The 22235-nt window shown below is 35.0% G+C and overlaps 1 protein-coding gene across 2 annotated transcripts; it reads left to right on the forward strand.

Moving 5' to 3' along the window:
• Window positions 1–48: 48 nt before the first annotated feature.
• On the forward strand, window positions 49–21431 carry LOC148960342 (retinoblastoma-like protein 1). Of its 2 annotated transcripts, none has more exons than XM_089116169.1 (27): window positions 49–318; window positions 1124–1260; window positions 2681–2875; window positions 3903–3967; window positions 4081–4209; window positions 4742–4825; window positions 5236–5309; window positions 6511–6575; window positions 7126–7272; window positions 7603–7642; window positions 7925–7989; window positions 8563–8664; window positions 8822–8903; window positions 9337–9423; window positions 9909–9965; window positions 10492–10574; window positions 11021–11075; window positions 11950–12015; window positions 12687–12900; window positions 14349–14576; window positions 15027–15199; window positions 15851–15924; window positions 16396–16570; window positions 17571–17924; window positions 18741–18846; window positions 19403–19458; window positions 19935–21431. In XM_089116169.1, the coding sequence occupies exons 1-27, from the start codon at window positions 58–60 to the stop codon at window positions 20097–20099; spliced, it is 3339 nt and encodes a 1112-aa protein (XP_088972295.1). In that variant the 5' UTR covers window positions 49–57; the 3' UTR covers window positions 20100–21431. The 2 variants fall into 2 exon arrangements, with proteins under 2 accessions (XP_088972295.1, XP_088972296.1); XM_089116170.1 differs by having other exon boundaries at window positions 4769–4825.
• The last annotated feature ends 804 nt before the right edge of the window (window positions 21432–22235 follow it).

Below are 22235 nucleotides of genomic sequence, written 5' to 3' on the forward strand. Positions count from 1 at the left end.
TGATCATACGTCACCTTTTGTTCATACATTTTTCCCGCCAAAACACGGCTTCCTATAATGCGTACTAGTTTTGGATGCCACGAACAACAAAGGTGCGACGTATCATACGACGAGGGCTTGTTTGTCACATTGTTTCAACGGCATAGTGTAGCAGCACCTAAAATTATGGAAGAATCTAATGGTTCGTCGAATGGGGATTTAAATGATTCAAAGAAAGAACCATTTTTAGACTTATGTCGGGAGCTGAATATGGATGTAGAGACCCAGGACATTGCTTGGGCTTCCTATCAGAAGATCGACTTGCATTACATGTTAGAGGTGATAAATTTTGCAACACTCTTTACCCACGAATGATGCTTTGCTGAGAATTATTCTTTAGTATTTAATGTTCATGGGGCTACATTATACCACTCTGGAAATTTAAACGTTTTGTTTCGAATATTTGACTTTCAAAGGGGCCTCTCTTCCACAGCCTTTATTTAAAGAAAAACACACCGGTATTTGAGACCAGGAACCGGACGTTCTACCCATTTTTTAAATTAAGTGTCAGCAGCTGGTAGCAAATGATAGCAGTCCATGATATCGATTAAAGAAAATATTTACATATCGATTGACCGTAGAAACAGACTATAAGCATGACAGTTTGACCTACTAACACACCATTGGCCATTACGGTCTTACCACCATGTGTCTAAGTCAGCAAAGAATGAATTGATAACATCATATAAACTTTAGGAGTCGAAGTATTAAACAAATTTTGCCAATTTAGGAACAATTCTGACATTTTATGGTAGATTTTGTCCTTGAAGGGGGCTTGACGCCTGCCCCCTGCATAATACGGTTTCTGAGTAGCTGGAATGTGACAGTCTGAAATGGTGTGCATCACAAGTTGAGGGTCATAACAGGTACATTAACGAAACAAACATGGGATTTATGTAACTTACATGCTTTTCGGTTCTTTAGCTGAATTTATGCACATTTGTTTGAAACCAGCAATTTTCTTACTGTAGACCTAAATAAAGGCAGTTTAAACTGAACTAACATTGTCAATTATCAACCTTACGATTTCCAGAAAAAACTGCTGTTAATAACCCTCTGCAAAGTTTATTCCTTTTTCTTTCAGGGTGAAAAGTCGCATTGGATGGCTTGTGCCTTATATGTAGCTTGTAGAAAATCTGCTGTCCCCACCTCAGACAGACAAAACATTGTTGAAGGAAACTGTGTCTCATTAACATCTTTATTAAGAAAAACGAAGCTGAGGTTGGTACTAGAGATACACTATTTTTATATAAGAACCAGTAACTTGAAGTTTGAGCTGGCTGTTCTTGATTTGTTCTTAAATTATTAGGGTGTAAGCAGTATGGCTAGCTATTATGTTCAAGGGCTTTGTTCAGGCCTCAACTGCCAAGGAATTGAGTGAGACATAATTTATTTGCTGACAAGTTTCGAAAATTCGCCGAAAAATTGACAAAAAACCCCTCTTTTTAGAGATAAAACATTGTTCTAAATAACATTTACAATAGCTCAGCCTCAGCTTGTTCTTAATGTTTTCTAAGCATTTGACCAATTTTGAGGCTTCAAAATGCAGGCAGATGCAAAATCATAAATTTCTGCAATATTATCACAGGGGTTTTTAATAGTTGTTGCAAAGTTTTTGAAGAGTTTTTGTTTAAGTCTAAGAAAAGAGCATGGAATCTTTTTTATATTTTTTATTGGTGAAACAAAGCAAAATTGACAGCTTAATGTTGTTTCTACGGTTGAGCAAAGAATTCAGGAATATTTTTACTGAATTGGTATTGAGCATTGATGCAGTTTAAAGTATACTTAAAATATAGTTTGAGGAAATCAATTCACCAAGTAGCAAAAACAACAGTAATTTTAGTAATTTATCATATTGTGAGGAGTAAGAAAAAATTGTTCATATGAATCAAATAAAAGACACTGTATACTGGAAGAGAATATTGGGAGTAACATGACCAGGGCAAGACTCAAACCTCTGACCAGCTGTCTCTATCAACTGAGCTAATGATTTTCACAATCATGAAAAATTTCTTATTAAAATCTTGAATGTAATTCATTATTAATTTAATGGAATTTTATGGCAATTTTCTCGAAACTTTAATAAAAGGAATCACTGTTTTTTAAATTCAACCTTATATGAAAACCTAAAGTAGAAAAGCATTATTATCTATATCACCAAAATACATGGCTTGTAAGCTCTGTCACCTGTTGTTATTGTTCTTAGTACACATGTGTGTTTATATCCTTAGTTTTGAACTTTTGAAATAATGGAGCTGGTTGCTGCAACTTATTGTTTAACTCCTTATCCCCTTTCTTACATAGGGTGTACCTAATTCTTTGCCACTGAAAATGATCAAACTTCCCATTTTAAAAGCTGTTGTTGCCATTTGTCACAAACGTCTACTTGCAAAATGCAAGTTTTATAGGCTCCATTATCATTAATCAATTATCATTAGATAACATTGTATAATCATGAAATTCATTGCTACAATTGCTTGTTTTGGTACCATTTAATACCTTTGAAAGAAACATTTTGACAGAATGCTGTTACTTATAATCGTTCCATGTGTTATTTGCATCGTTTTATTGTTTTCATTCATAAGTGTTTCCTTTTCAAATTAATTGGTGGTCATTATAAACTCAATTTTTTCTTTTCTAGCCTTCTTCTCTTCTTTCAAAAAATGAAAAAGTGGCTAGAAATGACAAATTTAGGGGTTGACTTCAAAAGAAGGATTGAACTGTTAGAAAGAAATTTTAATGTCTCAACTATCGTTTTCAAAAAAGCAGACAAGTTGTTTTTCGAAATTTTCAAAGAAGATCCTGTGGGTAGAGGTAGCAAAGGAAGATTAAGAAAGTAAGTTGTGGATGCATTTGCTGCAAATATATAGTCATGGTTTTTCTTCTTTTGTAAATAGCTCTATGCTTAAAGTCCTGCTGGCTCAAGGATGGTGTTTCTATTACATTTAAAATAATATAAACACTATATATGTAATGCTGATCTCTACAACTTTTAAGATTATGGTCTGAAGTTTCTGTTAAGTACAGCCTGATCCAATGGATTTCAAAATGTCTGGGCAATGTTTTTCTATGGCTTGCAGCTGTCAGCAAAGTATCATTAAATATTAACTAACTTACTTCATTGGAAATGGTAAGTTAATTTGCATTTCCCTGTTCCAGGTTTGTCATTTAGTTGTAAGGTGACTTAATAATAATAATATTTAATAATATATGGTTTGAATGGAAACCATATATTACCTCTACAGTCATATAATCAATTACTTATATTTCAGAGGCATGATCAGCAAAAGACCAAAAGGATTGCTATTGTTTTTGCTTAGTTAATAAATTTTGCCAAATCACAACATGGTCAATTTCAGGTCCTTAACACAGCCATTTAGAGTACCAATCTAAAGACCTTTAAAAAACCCAAACAATACACATTAACAAAAATACGGCTTTAAATTTCTGGTTCTGGACCCACATGGATGTCAACTATTTTGTCTGGTTTCTAATGAGTCCCATTTAAATTCTACAATCCTGGCTCAATTTTGGACCATAACTGGTATCAAATGGAGCAAGCTGGTCTCCTGTAAGCAGGTCACAGTTGAGTCAGCTGTTACCACCTCCCCATTAAGACTCTATTACTAGGAAATATTCCAAAAACCTGGTAGAAGTAACATAGTTCTTAAACATTTCAAACACTTGTCAGTGTCAAATGTACAGCTTATTTGCAACTGGTAGGATGACTTTCAATTCAACATGATTTTTATCGAAGATATATCTTTTACTTTCCTTAACAGTTTTGCAACCTAACCATTCCCAATCTTTTTCCCAAAGTTGTTTTTATGTATATGTATTTATATGACTCAAAATTATTATAGGAAGCACGCTTGCTCAGTGAATGATGTTTTCAACTTTTGCTGGGTCCTGTACATAAGAGCTAAAGGTACGTGGAATAGTTTTGTCGCTTTTCTTTCCATACATTTTTAGCATTAGTGTTATTCAGTTGCTTTTTTTTCTCAGAAATAATTTTCTTATGTTTTCACCTTTCCTTTACAGGCAATTTTCCGGAAATTGGAGACGATTTGGTGAATTCATATCACCTCCTGTTGTGCTGCTTAGATCTCATGTTTGCTAATTCACTAATGTCAAAGCCAAGGCATGAACTTCTCAACCCACATTTTGAAGGTTTGTTTCATTATTTCATGCTCACAGACTCTTTGCTTCGAGTTTCTGTACCAGTTATTGGTCATTATAACCTTTTCTCTTATACATTTATTCAGTTGATATTGTTTGATTTGCACTGAAAGCTTTAAATGTATGTATACATGCCATGTTTTCTGAGGTGCCAGTTATAAGTGACAAAAAGAAGTATATACATGAAAATATTTCCATCAGAAAGCTATGAAATGAAGATCAACTCTCATATGAACATCAATGGCCTTGTTATCTGAGTATTACTGATAACATTATTGAAGCTATAAGTCAGTTATTTGATAACTTATTGATATTTTTTGTTCCTTAAATATAAAATACATTTTTATCATGAGGAACAATCTGTCACACACCTTCAGAAATCAAATATTTGGCTCATAAGCAATAAATTTTTGTGAAATTTTATCTTCTCTCTATTTAAACGTTTTTTTACTTGCTTTTCAACCATTGGATGACTCCTTTGAAATGTTTAATTTTTCTTCCAAGATTCTACTTTTCATTTTAGTTTTACCTTCTGATTTTATGACAAAAGACTTTACTGATGATGATCTGCCTTCAGCTATTGATTTCTTATGCACAAAATTTGATGGTAAGAAGATCTCCATATCATCATTTATTTTCATATTGACTGTTTGTCATATTATGTCTAACTCCTTGTTTTGTGTCAAAAATTTATATTTTCTGCAATCACCACAGTATTCAGCATCATTTTCATCACTATAAAAATCTTCACCATTTCATTATCATCATCATCTCATAAACATCAGTGGAAATTTTGTATATTTTTTCATCTTGCCAAAGAAATCGGTTTTCCATGAGCTGACAATGTGGGCCTCAATGTAACCACAGATTATCATGATGACTTGATTCCAGGTTATCATTGACTGTTCTGTCAATTGCCACAAACATTTTCCGAACACTGATCATTATTTAACCTACTATCCTGTTTGGTCCTTTCAGTATGTCAAAACCATCTGAGCTGTATTTTCTGTTTATTAGGTATTTCCAAAGAATCTAAAGAGATAAGGGAGCACCATTGGAAACCATTCTTGAAAAACTTATTTGCAAAAAAGGTAGGTTGTGGAAACTTCTTAAAGTGAGGCCTCAACTTTTGGCAAGGACAATTGCTGGTTTTTAAATTCCTTCCTCTGCCTCTGCAAAACACCCCCTTTTGGAAATGGCTGTAATTACACTAACCACATCCAAATCAAGTTGAAATATCTTGTTACCTTTTAGCTAATTCTCTAGACTTCAACTATTTTTACCAGTTAGGAGTTGCTGCCCCTGAAAATGTTTGAGGTAGAGAAAAGGAAGATGATTTGCAGAGAATGTTATCTTTAAAACTTGTCATTTCAAAATAATTTCCAATCATTAGGTATAATAGCATCTGATAAACACTGTAGTCAACTAACAACAATGGGAATTTTTGTAAATAGAAAAACTTGGCAAAACTCCTGCAAAAAAGTTATATAAAACTGAAGTTTCTGCAGCTGTAAGTAATATTAGTTGCATGAGACACTTATTCCGAAAGTTGAGAAAAATTGTATTTTAATTTTCCATCATGATCAAAATTTGGGCACTGCTATAATATATCATTTAGAAAGAAAAATGGGTGAGTTTCCAATATCTGAATATTGCCTTAAAATTCTAAAAAATAGTTTTTTGTTAAAAGAATAAAAGCAATTATATTTAAAAAAGTTTCTTTGCAAGTTTTTTGTTTTGCATGTGCAATGTTTTGCACACTTGAACAATGTAGGGGTGTGTAGAGGTGTTTGCTTGCTACCACAGGCCTCATTTTTGAAAGCCTTATTTATGCCTTTTTAAGGTTTTTTATTGAAAGGGGCATGTAATATCATATATTGATCCACTGATCATGCTTGGCTTTGCTACAATAACAAGAAGTCTTTAGTCAAAATTCCCTTTCAATTGCAGAAGTGATCTAGGTAGAGTGTGCTGTTAATTGGATCCTGTTCAAACAGAAGGGTTTTGATATTTAAGAGAACAATCAAAATGTTGAATCAAGCTTTTCCCCGCACCTATATCTGCTATTGTTCATATGGTTGCCTATTGTTTGATATTTTGTGCAGAGTTCCACACTTAGTGTTATCAACAGGCAACTGATTGACTATTGTATGTGATCAAGCAGGCACCATTGAAGTATATTAAGATACACAATTCTGTTTTTTGTGCTTGTAGAGGTCTTTCCTGATAAATTGGTTTCTGTGCCTTTTATGATTGCCAAAATGTTGTTTATATTTGATTATCAATTTTAAGATATTGAAAGGAGATGAAGAGACATTAATGGGACTTCTTGATTCTGGCAATTTTGAGTTTAATTGGTAAGTGGCTTGCTATTAATTCTTTATGAATCTCAAATTTTATTTGAAAATCAGAAACTTTACCGGCATATTTCTCCATTGTCACATGATTTTTTTGTACTCCTATACACTTGTACTTTTACCAGTTTGAAAAATGTAGGAGGTCAGAGAAAAAAGAAATGAATGATTCTGAGGCTTCAATTAAAAGAAGACTAACACCCTTTTCACTTACTCATTTATCAAATAATTTTGTATGTACATTCACTTGTGCTTTCTTGATAAAGCACATCTTAGAATACAAGCAGCTGCGCTCAGCATAGAATTCTGATCTGTTAAAGTATGTTCTATCACAGTGTTTGTGTAATGATGCTTGCCTTAGCCCACTTCACATCATTTTAAAAATTAAGCTTAAGAAAATCTTTATTTGATGTAGATGTCTCAAATATTTTATCCATTTGTCAGATCATAAGGCTCTTTATCTATTTTTCCTGGGGCACTTTGAAATAATTTTAGAAATACCCTGCTTTAGTTTATTCTCTAATTAAATAGTTGTTGGCAAATTTTCCTTTAGGAAACATATAAACCAAGACTATGACGAACATGTGTTATCAGTCGGTGAGATAGATGAGCGAATTTTCTTAGGCGAAGATGCAAACGCAGAGATAGGGACACCATCAAAGTCCCAGCAAATTCATGATGAAGTTGACGAGAGTGGAAGGTAATTTATTATCATTCAATGCTTGTGTGTTGTTTTACACTTGGCAAGTTCTCAAGGAAAGATTGTTTAAAAGTGTTTAGACTAGCCAAGATTAACGGGTGAAAGAATTCCTTTTCATTGCTAAACGATTTTGTTCCGCAATTGTTGCTCATTTTGAAAAGTATAAGCTGTTCTCTACTGTTGCTTGTTATTGTACATTGACTAATATCAGAGGAGCAAAGGAACGTCAAAGGAAATGTAATCGGACATATACACGAATACATAGCACTGATGTCACCAGGGCCTTAGTCACCTTGAAACACAGCTTAAGCAGTCTTGTTATTTTGCTAGGTCACATCTCAAGAGAAATTTACAAGAACATTTTGAGAGGGTAAGATACCTATGTTCTCTCTCCTTTAAAGCATTTATGTTCCAGTATGCAGTTAATTTGAAATTTTGAAAGATGTCACCTTTTGGTTGAAATAGCGATGATTCAATTATAACAGTAATTGATATCGTTCAAAGTGTAATGGAACTGTCTAACTATAGTCATTTTTAGCAGTTGGAAGGGTTTTGACATCTGCCCATCAATATCTTCTTGCTTGTTAGATTTATCTGCATATTAAGGATAGAATTCATGCCAATTATATGTCAAATGAATTATACATTGTAGACTTCCATGGCTCCCCTAACCCCGCTAACCGGTCGTCGATATTTGAAAGATAAAGACAACGGAGAGTGAGTTGGGCTTGATCTTTATTCAAAGCATGTTCACGTCCATGTATACCCTTCTCATTATATACTTATGATATCTAACGCATTTTGCCTGATCTCGCCATTGAGCGTACCCTGTCATAAAGCAACCGATGATTTGTTAATTCAACTGGCAGCTTGGTGGTATGCATGGAAATATTTAGTTGGGTTACCTATCAAGGCTTGCTTTTTCTGTCCATTTATGAACTTTTCTTTCCTCTTTCGTATAGTTTCCTCGTTATTATTTTTTAATTCAATTAAGATATTAACCAATACTTGTTTATCAGCTCTGTACAGGAAATTTCTTGCAGTTCTGTCTATTGCTTTGCAACACTCTTTTTTTCATCGTCCAATTTTGACAGGCGTTCTTCGTACAAAATCAGCTTTAAAACCCCCACCATCCCCCCCCCCCCTCTTAAGAGTTTGAGGTGTAAAATACTGAGGTAGTTTAATGCATTATTTACCAGTGATGAAAAAACTCAAAATCTATATGAATTCCACCCAAACCGTTTTTTATCTTTTCGGTAATATAGCTTAGCTTGTATGCTTTTGATTTAGGATCACGCCAATAACAAATGCCACCCAGTCTGTGAGTAGGCTACAGAACCATTTACTTGGGTATAAAGCCTCGGCAAGCGAATCTCTGGTTGGAATTTTGGCGTAAGTAAATTTCTCTATTTTCCTTTGTCGTAAACCTATTTTATGTCTGTTTTTTATTCATTTTCAGTATGAAAGAAGGAAAGCCCTTGATTGTTTTCTTCTTTTTAAACTGTTTATTATACTCCTTGATTCTGTATCCTGGTGTAATTTTTTCCAGGGATTGTCAAAATAATCCAAAAGAAGCATTGGAACAAATCATCTCAAAGCTAGCAGATAGATTTCAAGCATCCTATACTCAAGTAAGTATGATCTTGTTTATTAACTTTAAAGTTACATTTAAAATTTTATCATTGTTTTTGTCTTTGATTTGTATACATCAGTATCGTAGGAGTGGTAGAATTGTTGGAAAGCACAATTGTTTGTGAATAATTTGAACAATAGCGACCGTTCATTGGAAACAAAGGATCTTCAAAGCATTTTTAAGGAGCCCCCATCCCCCTAAAAGAACAATAGCCGCTATGGCCCTGTATATTATGTAATAATTGAGCAACTTCATTATCCAGCAATCTAAATTATCATGCTTAAGTATACTTTTCCATGTCAGTTTTTTTCCTATTTAATTGGAAGTCCCCTTTCCTGTCAAAGTTTTCTGTTTCCTTATGATATATACTAGATAGCTATTGAACAATTGTTGGCTTTGCTATCTGCTGAAAAACTTCGACTTTATTGCAGCCCTCTCTAGACAGACCTCAGTCACCTTGTTCTACTGTCGAATTCGCAAACAATCGTTGGAAATTATCATTGGTACTGTTCTACAAGGTTTGTGCCCTTTTTCCTAATACAGTTGTTTGCTGTTTAATATCACAAGCTTTGATTAACCTCAGTGACGTCTATGTCTAGCTAGATCTCCTCTCATGTTGCTATTATAGTCTCTGAAAGCCGTATATGCTATGCACGGAAATAGTGAAAGTAGACAGCTTCTTGTGCTCTGTTTGATAAATTCAGGACCTCGTTAATAGGGGATGACTATGATGCAGCCAGTAGCATAACTACCAACGGTTTAATGGAAGTTTTTACTTAAAACGATTATGTCTCGCCTTAAAACGATGACGGAATGTTAATTTTTAAAATTCAGAAAATTTTATGCCAATTAAATCCAGCAAATAAACTTGCATTCTGATAAACAAGTTGCATTTTTATGAGTTAGATGTAAAACTAGAAGGCACCCGATTATATTTTCAGCCATGGCCTAATGCATGCTAATAGACACTAAACATTTTGTTTTTAACTTCAATTTTTCATAGATTTTAGAAAGTATTGTTAAGACGGAAAAGAAAATCAACCCTTCAATTGATGTAGGAGTGAGTATTTTCATTTGTACGCTTTCATTCCTGTTTTTTGTGCTTTTCTGACCAAGGGATGGTGCAAGAAATTCTTTGTTTAATTGACAAGCCTGACACCGGGACTAAATTGATTTGTGATACATTTGAATCACAATATAACGAACCCTACTTTTTTTCTGTGGACGGAGGGTGGGGCCACTATGTTTCGAGCAAATGTTCTAAAGGCCCTCTAGCACTGTCTTGGTGCTACCTTGTTCCGAACTAGTCTTTCTTGTCTTGTACTTATTTCTTGTTCTCCAGGAATTTATTAAATTATATCAAGGGCAGATTTTGTCAACAAAATCTTTCATTCTTACATATTCGTCTTACACTTTATTGGTGTTTTATTGCAAAAAACTTGTGGTTTAATTGGTTATTTCTTGTAAATTTTTGTATGCCGGGATTTTTTTCCTTTGCAAGAAAGCATATAAGTACAAATAGGAAATTTTCAAGATATTTGATTTACAACATATACGATATATCAAACTATTCTTTGTAATGCTAGGGTATCGTGTCTCAAGAGCTATTCATTAAAGCACTGATGGCTTGTTGCCTTGAAATCGTTATTTATTCATACAGCTCTCAGAGGTATGTTTTATCAAATTGTGCCTCAATACTAACTGTAACTTTGTCAGTAATACATGTGATGATACATCAATTTGGCGAAATAAGTTTACAAGTTGGATTCAGTAAGGAGCATTTCGAGATAAAACGGCATTTCAGTAGTGTTTGTTTTCTCAACGATTAATGATTTCTTAGATTTTTGATCAAAAATATCCTGTTGTATACAAGTATTGACTATTTTAACATTTTAATGTTCCCAAAAGAAGCGTTTCTTATTTTAAAAATTATATAAGCTTCAAAGTGTTGTAACACGATCAGCTTCCCATCATAATGAAAATGAATGGATGATACTTACCTTTTTTGTTAAAATGATAGCAAATTAGTTTAACAAAATATCAACAAAGAAAAAGTAACTTGTTAGCTTATTATTTATCAAGTAAGTTGTTATTAATGACAAATATTTTTTGCAGAACATTTCCCTGGGTTCTCCATTCATTCGAACTGAGTCCGTTTCACTACTACAAGGTATCTGGACATTTGTTTCTGAACTTTTTTGACTGATCTAAAGCCCGTTCAATATGAACGTAGTTTTATGGACCATTTTCATTTTTTTAGCCACCCACTTACATAATCATGGCAGAGTACATTTAAGGGTACATCTGTTCAGTTCATTCATTTTTAAATTCCACTACATACAAACACTCTCTTAATTAAAAACTTACAATAATGAATAACTACATACAAATTAATAAGACAATAACTCACAGAAGGGATAAAAATACATGACATCAGATGATTTGTATGAAGGGGAATTCTTAAGGAGGAACTCTCTCAAAGGCTAAGCTAATCGAGGAGAGAGCACCTCCTCTTTTCACATAAATTTTAAGAAACTATGGGCAAATATTGAATATCAATAATCTGATTCAATAGTTATGCTCAAACAGGAAAGTTTTCAGTTTCTGACGAAACATCTTGACTGATGGCGACCTTTTCGACGACGAATTTACGTCTGTCGTCTGAACAAAGTTTAAAAAAAGTTCATTTAATTGATAACTTTCCACTTTTAACTTTAAAGGTTGCAATTTACGTCTCTTACAAATGCTGTCATTGGTTGGTTTGCATCTCTTTGCCCAATATTTGAAAATCAAATCAATGTGATATTATCTAAATTACTATCTGTAAAATTTTTAGAGTTTTCTTCGTTTTTCATTATTCATCTCTGTATTCACTTTCAGTTATAGCTAAATTTTGATAAGCGCCCCTGTTGAGTAAGGTCAATATCAATGTTTTAGATAAATGCCCCGGGCGCTAAACTGGTCATTTACGACATTTGGTGAGGAATTGCTTAATGTTGAAGTGGGTCCTGTGTGAAATCATAATAAAGTCTTTGTTGTCTTAGATTATCGAGGTTGTTATTCGAGAAGAAGAGGGCCTCTCAAGAGACGTTGTCAAACATTTGAATCGAGTATGTCTGCGTTTATATTTTATGGCAATGACATTTATGTGAATGATCTCTCCCCCTCATTCCTGATGCGTAGTTCATGTGTATAATTTTTTGCTCCATCCTCAACGCTACAGATGACTTGAAAAGTTTTCCAAAACTGTCTGGAACCAGCATTGATTGCCTAAGCGAGCTTGAACTGTAAAAAATGATGATAGAGAGTTGAATGAAAATACTGAAAATCATGTTTTCTGGTGTGGTTGACTTTCTAATTGATAATTTTGATTTTTCCTAGTTCCTTAGTTTCATAGTTGTTTGTAAAATCTCAACCGTAGAAAGTAAACCCTTCGATTTCTGATTTTGTATTTGAAACCAAAAGTCTTGATTTATTTTTGTATGAATGCAATTTTCTCTTAAACTATGCAAGATACTGAAACCAAAATTTCACAGTTTATTCTTACGGCAAGTTCAAATATGGTCAGCAATTGTGAAAAAAATATTTGGTTATTGTTTTATTCACAATTGAAATGTTAGTTTTCATTTTGCACCTTAATATATTTCTTTAAAAACTTTGTAAGTTCAAACTTTCAGCGTTGGGGACACCCTTTTCTGTTATTCTTCTCTTTTAGTGATAACATCCCTAAAGTATCTTTTAATCTCTATAGTTGTTTAAAGTTTCTGTGATTTTTCAACAGATAGAAGAGAGCATTCTGGACAAGCTTGCTTGGGTAGAGAACTCAGCGCTATACGATGCTCTCCATAACATGGGAGATATCGTGCCTACTTATGAAAGTGTTTGCATGCCCGCGTCTGCTGCAAATGATGGTACCGTCCAGCATGCAAACATAACATCGCCTGCCAGTGCCAAGCCAGTTTACAAAAAGGCCGGAGATAAAGTCGTTGGATTTCGTAAGTCCCTTTTCCTATTTGATATTCGTTTTACTATTTCATTTTCTAATGACAGTTTAAGATCCTGATTACATACAAGTTTTCACCATATGCATGAGATCTCAGCTCTCCTTGTTCTAGCAGGGATCGTGTCTTCCAGTGACGTATTTTAATTTCTTGCTACCTATAATTTGAAGGTAGTTTTGAAAAGCTGTGCTTATCGAGCAGTGTTCTGATCCTTCCTCTCGATGTGACCACATCTCATGATTCCTACGCCTGGAATTACAGAGAGCTGGCTACCCCATTCACTCTAAGCTAGATTTTTGTCGTATCAGTGACTCGAACCACTGGCCCTTGGATCCGTAGTCCGCTCCTTAAAGCACTATGTCCTGACTCATTTCAGTGTCATTTAAATTTCCCATTGATTTGACTATACAATAGACCTATGGTTACATATCCAACCGGGAACACAAGACTAGTTCTCGACGTTAAACTTGCTGCAGAGCCTGTTCTTAACTCTTCATAGTTGACTGACAGGGCATAGTTGACTGACGGGACATAGTTGACTAACGGGACATAGTGTACTGACAGAACATAGTGGACTAACGAGACATAGTGGGTTGACAGGACATAATGAACTGACGGGACACAGTGAATGGACAGGACATAATGGACTGACAGGACATAGTGAACTGACGGGGCATAGTGGACTGACAGAACATAGTGGACTAACGAGACATAGTGGGTTGACAGGACATAATGGACTGACGGGACAGCGTGAGCTGACAGAACAAAGTGGACTGGCAGGACATAGTTGACTAATGGGACATAGTGGACTGACGGGACATACTGGACTGACAGGACATAGTGGAGTGACTGGACATAATGGACTGACGGGACATAGTGAGCTGACAGGGCATAGTGTACTGACGGGGCATAGTGGACTGATGAGGCATAGTTGACTTACGGAGTATAGTTGACTGATGGGACATAGGGGACTGGCGGGGCATAGTGGACCGACAGGACATAATGAACGGACGGGACATAGTGGACTGAAGGGACATAGTGGACTGACGGGACATAGTTGACTGATGGGACATACTTGACTGACAGGACATAGTGGACTGACAGAACATAGTGGACTAACGAGACATAGTGGGTTGACAGGACATAATAGACTGACAGGACATAATAGACTGACAGGACATAGTGAACTGACGGGGCATAGTGCCTTTAACTATTAAACATTCAGGCAAGCTTGTAGTGTTTTCTTCAAATATCCAATCAATTATCAAATTCATTACGGTCAAGAATATACAGCCTTCGTAAATTTTCTTCGAGTTGCGAAGATACCTGCATGATACCATTCTTTATTTTCATAAATCTCTGATAAAAAGCTCCTTTATTTTTTTTTACTTGTTGCCTGTGCGTTGAACTGAAGTTATAGTCTTTCTTACAATTATTTTTAGCGATACAGCAGTCTCCAACTGCTATACCATTAGCAGATCGTTTTGGTGGGTCTCACGTTGACTCAGCCAAACGTAGTCTCTTTGGTGGTACCCAATCATCGGCAAGGAGCACCACGTTCATTGCTACATCAACTAGTTTTACAACTGTTTCGCCACATACAGCAAAATTCATTGGAACTGTTCGAATGCCCGGGAAAGTCATTCAGCAAGCCGCCAAGTCTGGCACAGGTATGTTTTTTAGGAAATTTATTTAACACAATTTTTATTATTAGAGGCCATTTTTAAAGAGATCAAGTTTTTTGGATCATAGAAAGTTTCACCTAGTGGGGAAACCGTGCAATAAGCTTCGCGTGTATGGAGTCTTTTATATTGCTGTCTTGTTTTTTGCAAATATTATGATTCTGGAATCTATTCATTTCATGTTTTATTATTCATGTTACTCAATACTCATGAAGATTTACTGTCGAGGGCCTCGAAGAAATAAACAATGAGGGATATTTGTGTTTTTTGCAATAATTCCCCTGACCATTAACTTTATTCTTAAGGCTTCATTAAAACCCCACAATATAAAGGTAAGGGGATGTACCAGTGATACGCTTCCAACTGCTGGAGCCTCTATCAGCAAAGCTTTGCAAAGGTAACATTCACGTATCACATATATCAAGTGAATCTTTTTAGGTGCGCAAATTACGATGGTTTTACCAATCATAACACCCACTGGAAATACATCAAATCAGTCTCCTTCGAAGCGAATTGATGTGGGCAGCCCTCAAGGAAAAGTCACTGTGAAGACAGCCAGTCCAGCAAAGCAATCAAAAAAGATAAACTCTCTCGGATTGTTCTTCAGAAAGGTTAGTGATAGTTTTGCCTAATCAAAAGACACTTGACCAGTCAGGTTTGCTGTTTGAATTTATTTTTTTCTAATTATACGAGTTGTCCAAATGAAAACGGGATAAATATTTGGGAAATTGGAAAATTTACAGAGAAGGAGCCTTAGAGGCGATCGTACATGGCCCTCGAACAATGTTGGCTAAAAGTCTTTGAAGGCCATAGAAGGCCTTGAAAGGTTTTAGAGCTCTCGGAAGATCACAAATGGTTTAAGAGATCTCAGAAGGGTTTTAGAAGACTAATTATTTGAAAGTTTCAAATGGTTGCAAAAGGTTTTGGAGGACTTATGTTTAAAAGATCGCTGAAGGTCACATGATATCAAAAGATCTCGAAAAGTCTGTTGCAAAAAGCAGTACTTCTGCAGAAAGTTGGTGAGAAACTTTGATAATGCTTCTCAAAAGGGCTTAGACATGAAAGAACTTTCCCTAAAGAGACAGAGGTAGTTGATCTGGTACAGGGAGGTTGCAAGTTATATTTTGTCTGTAACTTCTTTTTCTTCGGCAGCTTATTAGAGAGCCGTTTTAGGCATTGCAAGCCCATTTTATCGACAATTAAATTATTTAATATATGTATTGAGTTATATTTATATGTAGTGTATCCGTCTTACCTTTTAGGTTTATCATCTTGCTGGTGTTCGTCTGACAGACTTATGTCAGAAACTAGGCATTTCGCCTGAACTTCAAAAGAAGTAAGCTCTTATAATAGGAAATTGCCTCGTCGTACTGCTTGCTTTTTGCTTATGCGACAATATTCGTGATTGCTTTTCTTTTATGAAAGTAGAATTGTACATTTTTTAGCAAGTAGGAACTTTTCTGGCAAGCACTTTTGCTGCCTTTCCCATATTACTTATAAGTTTGAACAACACAAATTACAGTTGTGAATTTTAGAGCTAACAGTTGTAATTTGCACATTTTAATGCCAGTTTGCCATCAAATTGCCACATCATTTTGCGGCGCCATTTATAAGGGCATACATGCATCATTTGCATAAATATATGTTTGATATCAATATATATTAATTTTACTGTTTATGAGTTGGTTGATTAGACCTGTTTACAAGTATCTTTTAAACCTTTCTGAGCTATTTTACGTTTTTATCTTAACTCGTTAATGTGCAAGCTATTTTTTTATAGTAAATGGTAACTACCTTTTTCCAACAGGATTTGGACATGCTTCGAGTATACGTTGATCAACAGACTTTTCCTGATGAAAGACCGACATCTAGATCAGATTTTGATGTGTGCCATCTATGTTATGTCTAAAGTCACAAAAGAAGACAGAACTTTCCATGATATTATGAGATGTTATAGACAGCAACCACAGGCTAATAGCGAGGTTCGTATTTTCGCGACTAACAAAACTCTTGTAGTTCTTATTATCTGTTTACTAATGTTATTAACATTTATCCGTACTTTTGTGATATTCTGACTCTGGTCCTGAAAAGATAAATGCTAGTCTCGTATACTATCCGTACATGAGGGAAGTGCCTGTAAGAGAAGACACCTATCCTTGGCCTACAACATGATGATGTAATTGGCCAATTCCTTTACTCCCAGCCTTGGCCTCCCCGGTGTTGCAAATCTGCTGCTGAATGGGTACGATGCTTCTCCAATTAATCTGGGTCAATATCATGGATCGAACCTATTTAGTTTTCATCTTCCAATTCTGAAGATAGTTTTATTGTTAGTCTTTAATCTCGTCGTATTTTGATATAAGGAAAGATATTTATTCATTGCTCATATAGCTGGGCATCTACAACCAATACAGTCTCAGTAAAACTCAAAGGCAACCAATTGACACATGCACGCTTTTCACGCGTTATTCATGACCAGATCAAACCTTGAAGTAATCCTAAACAAATACAAATAAATTTGCATAAGTCAGTTTTGTATTTTTTATTGGTGAAAAATTTCTTGGAGAGAAAAATGATAGAGCCGCTTGATATGAGGAAGGAGAGAGCGAAAGTGCAGGTTGATGCAAATAGTTTTTGATAAAAATGATCAAAATCTAATTTTTAGGAGAACGTTTAAAAAAACATTTTCTTGGGAAATTAGCTTGTTTAAATTGCCTTATGACACCGAAAACTTGGTTTATTTTTCACCTACTCTCGAAACCCGTTGATTTCCAGGGTGTTATCCCTGTTCCCTGACGTCACTCCTGTTCGCGCTAGAGAGCGCTCAGTTCGAAATTTCTGTCGTCGGGAAGGTTGGCGGTTTTCTCAACGTAATTTCGAACTCTTGTTTTACTGTGATCATTTGCTATTCTGCCCGTTCCCCACATACTTTGATGACATCTGAAACATGTTTGTCAATTTTGAAAGAACTTTCCTCTGTAGGTCTACCGCAATGTTTTCATCTGGCGGAAGGAGATGCCAAAAACAGATGGAGTAACATCTAAGAACGAGACACAAGGCAGCTCTGCACCCACAACTCCAGATAAAAACGATGATAGATTAGAAGAGCAAAAACTAACGCCAACACGATCAACCAGATCTGCTACGAGAGCTAAGAGCGGAGTTTCGACGCCAGATAGGCCTTCGGATGCCTCTCCAATCAAGTCAAAGACAAAAGAAATAAAAACCGAAATACAGGAAGTCGAAGAGAAAAATGGAGACCTGATAGCATTCTACAATCTAGTATTTGTCAAAGAAATCAAAGATTTCGCCTTGAAATTTGCCCAGAAAGGATCGGTATTTATTTATCATTCTTTTAAATCTTGTTTTTATTTTATAAAAATGTAGATTTTAGGTTGTTTCAGTAATCATTAAACTAATTATTTATAAGTTGCAGGGTTAAAGTCAAAATTACATATCTACAGTCAAATCTCGTAATTAATTTGTTTTAATCTTGTTCCTTAATGTTTTGCTCGTACAGCTCTGTATATAATGGCATCTCTTTATACTTTGCATTTGGGTTCTCTATAAGTTAACTGTTAGCCCATAAATGAGAACTTCAATGTAGGCTTTCAGCTCAGTCTAAATACATTATCAATACGTATTTTTTTATTGCCGTTTTGCGGTTTTTCTTGCCTGTACTTTATGTCAGTATATTACGGTAAGCAAACTCTTCGAAACGCATCTGTTGCTTTTCAAATTGTTTTTTAATCAACATTTCCTTCCAATTAATTTACCACCTTTCCATCACGTTTCGGTTATCTTAAAAGCTTCAAGATACCTTGTGTAGGCCCTAATACTAAAGATTGCATTGATTCTAACCAGGTTGATTTATTTAGAACCCCTTATACATTCTGGTTTGATCAAATGGTTGAAGCCTTTTCTGTTAAATATAGTGTTTGTAGGCACCTGTTTCATATTGTGACCACCGTTATGGCATGGTGGTATTTCTATTCCTGCAGCAGTTCGTCTTTCATGTTTGTATTTCATATTAACATTCCTTCGTGGAGTTGCCTCTTTTTATGTTTTATCGTCTGCGTTGAGACATCTTCATGCAATGTTCCATTGGCAATGGTCCGGTTGTGCTTAGACGCTTTTGTTTTTGCCTTGCAGCATGACACACCTCCTTTGTCTCCCTTACCGATACGCAGAAAACACACAGCATCTCCAAGGAAAGTGTCAAGCCGCCATGAAATTTACTTATCGCCAATCAAAGATGGTATGTTGTCAGTTAGTGTTATGCCATTTGATTACTCATTTGATTAGACTTCTAATAGTTGGTTTGTTTTGCGGTTTTTCTTGCCTGTACTATATGTCGAGATAATAGTTTAATTATTGTGTTTTTGATAGAAATTTTCTATCATTTTGCATCCACGATTCAAGTCTTGTTTGTTTATGTCTTAAAGTATGAATCTTTTTTAGATAAGGTATGTAAATTTTTCCATTAAAACTGCTCTCTCTCCCTTTCTCTCTAATTCCTTTCAAGTGCCTCTACGGGCTCTAACTTAACAGCAAATTTTACCAAACGATTTCGGCACCAAACCACTGATCTTTTTTAAATAACTGTGTCAGAGTGGTCGACTGCTAAACCTTTTGTCTGTGGATGTCCTAAACAAAGTTGCGATATTAATAAAGATGTCTCAAAAGGTGCGATATCTTCTCTTGTCTCCGTTGGACCCAGCCCCTTTAACCTTGTCCGATCTTCTCTTGTTGTACAATATTTGAAATACCCCATCTGAACAGATTTTTCATCAACTTTTCTCTGCTTTTTACAGTTGCAACAACACCCAGAAGTCATTTGCTGTACTGCTTCGAAGAAAGCCCGGCTAGAGTACGTTATATAATTATTTACTTGGAAAAATATGCAAGTTTCAATGTTTTTGCTCAAGAAAACAAATATTTGTTTATCTGCCTGTTTATCTATTTGTTTATCTGTTTATCTGTTGGCATCCAGACTCATTGACATGTTATAAGATAGGAATATAAAAAAATAGAAAGTACAAATTAAGAGACCAGTTTTCAAAAACAAATCTGCATTTAAAAAAGTCAGCCAGAGATCATATCTTGAAAATTGGTTTCTCGAGTGAAAGGATTTAAAATTTCAGTATTTTAGTGGAAAATGTAACTTTTTTCAGTGAGTTATTTTATAAGATGATATTCAATAAGTTGTTGATGATATTTCTCTAATAGTGCGGTATTCTGTGATAATAAGAAGTACATTTCGTTATCACTGCAAAAATGATGCTTTATTCAATGTATTTGATGTTAGAAAAATAGCAAATTAACACGAAAGTTGTTTTTTCTCAGAGATTGAAGGATATAAACAGAATGATAAAGCAAGGAAAAGTGTCGGAAAGTGCTCGAAGAAGGATTAGCATGCTGGAAACTGATGATGATTCGGGGCCAAGCCCATCAAAGAAACTCTACGAGAAGAAACTTCAAGCATTGAAACCAGAGAGAAATCACAGATAAATATCACCAAAAACAGCGAAAACAGCACGAATTTGAATTTTATTGCTAGAAATTGTTTATTGTCAATTTTAATTTCTTTTATCGACTTGAATTTTTAACATAAAAATGATTTGATTTAGTTTAGCTATGGACCTTGTAAAGCCCGTAGTTTTTAATGCTTATTCTAGAGATGATTAAGAAGTTATCATTAACGCCAAATTTAGCTACCTTACGATACTCTTAGCTTGATGTTGCAAGGCTATAATACATCAAAGCAAATCGTTACTTATTCAGGTTGTTAACTAGCGCTCGACGAGATTTTGTCACAACAGCCTGGTTCAAAAGGGTTTCAGAATATTTTAACCAAGGTATCAGGTTCTCTGAGACGAAAGAAGTAATATTTAGGAAATGAAGAGATGCAAGTCTTCAAGTCACTTACTCGGCTAGAAATCAAAACGCTTTGATAAACTGATAACCTAAATTAAACGGCACACTGCAGCACACAAATATGCTTCTACTTTTGCCACTTGCCTAATGTATCTTTCCTTTCTCGTATTTTGGGCCTGACCGGTTAATATTTCTAAGAAGCCCACAAGTAGAAGGCCATAGTAATTGTATACTTACAAATAACACATTCCTTATTGAACTTCCTTTAGGTGTTGGGCGGACTCTTTCATAGTTTAAACATGACTGTAGCCTCTCTGCTGATTTCTGATGATTAGCCTGATTTCACGGGTATTATAAATTGAATCAGCTTGCTTTCTTTCGGATTTTTTGCCTGCCATTATTTGCACAGCAGCTTTTGGTGTTTTCATGGTAAAGCTAAAGTGTATCTGATAGCTTTAGGCCTCTGGTAAACTCTTCGATTTTTGCACTGTATATGTATTTGCGTTCTTTTCATGTAATTAATTCTTAAAAATTAGCGTATATGATCGTAATTGTAACTAGAACTCTTAAAAAAGTTATTCTTATTCAAATCAACAGCCCACTTGTCATGCACGCATTAAAGTATCAACGTTTTTAATTCAACAGGTTCTTTCCACTGGCTCGCATTCACATTTGCTCCAACGGTTAATTTTTGTAGCTATTACAAAAACTGCACCTTCTCGATATTCCGTGATGTCGTCATAATTTGATTTAAATGATAAAAAGCAAGCTCTAGAATTAGAATGATGTAAAGTCATGGGAATAAGAATTATGTTGTTTGATTTTAAAGTTTTGGTTAAGTTATTGACCAATTCCTTGAAGTGGATTAGCGTGATGATGTGGGGTGGAATTTTATTAACATTAAAGTGACTGCTGTTCGACACTGAATTGCTGTCATTAAACTTGTGACATTAACGTGTGTTAAAAGGCTTTCTTTTTTAAATGTAACTCTTGTCAGATTGTTGACTTTAGTGGCTTATACTTGATTTAACAAGTTTGAGAACACAAAATCTTTCAAAGCTTCGCTGTTTTCGTCTGCCTTTAGATTCCGAGAAATGAAACACAAGCACGAAAATTTGCTACTGGCAATGTACAATCCCTGCCAACTGTCTTTGCAAAATTTTTGAACATTTTCTATTAAACCCCGGCCAACGAATAATATTGTTTCGTGTAATGTTAAGAGGCGCAGTGTCGTCAAATTTGTTCCTGTGAGATAGGGCCTAAATACATGGGTTGGCCCTCCTAAGCGAGATAATACCTTTTTGCCGAAATCTCTGTATAATTAAGAAACATATTCAGATTTAAGATGGCGATTACATGAGCACGATCCTTAGAACTGTGGATGAAATGCCCTGACAAATTCAACTGCTCGATGATTTGATTAGTTGTGATCACTCTACATCTCTGATTTGAGCCTAGCTATACCCGGAACAGGCTATTTGTATTGACTTTATAGCAGACTTCTTCTTACATATAGATACAACCTTTGTGCAAGAAGGTTTGTAAGAAGCTATCCGTAGGTTAAACAAAACTTCAATTTTGTGGACCACTGCATTATTGATTTTACATGAAAAACATGAGTTCATGATATTATCAAAAACTTTTGACCTCAAGAGAAGTATGTGATACATTTTTATATGATATTGTGATACATAAGGTGAACAGGCGGCAGAAATCAAACTTTCAAATCTTGACTATGAAGCTAAATGTTCATCCATGGAGGCAACGCAA

This window comes from Rhopilema esculentum, chromosome 4 (assembly GCF_057945365.1).
Source record: "Rhopilema esculentum isolate cy_ngs chromosome 4, ASM5794536v1, whole genome shotgun sequence".
NCBI classification, from domain to species: domain Eukaryota; kingdom Metazoa; phylum Cnidaria; class Scyphozoa; order Rhizostomeae; family Rhizostomatidae; genus Rhopilema; species Rhopilema esculentum.

What these genes read in the sequence shown, in the direction of transcription:
- LOC148960342 (XM_089116169.1), top strand. Translation starts at nt 58, where the DNA reads ATGCGTACTAGTTTTGGATGCCACGAACAACAAAGGTGCGACGTATCA. An exon ending in TTAAGAAAAACGAAGCTGAG is followed by an intron (nt 1,261 to 2,680) that starts GTTGGTACTAGA and finishes TTTCTTTTCTAG; the next exon opens with CCTTCTTCTCTTCTTTCAAA. An exon ending in CTTATCGCCAATCAAAGATG is followed by an intron (nt 18,847 to 19,402) that starts GTATGTTGTCAG and finishes TGCTTTTTACAG; the next exon opens with TTGCAACAACACCCAGAAGT.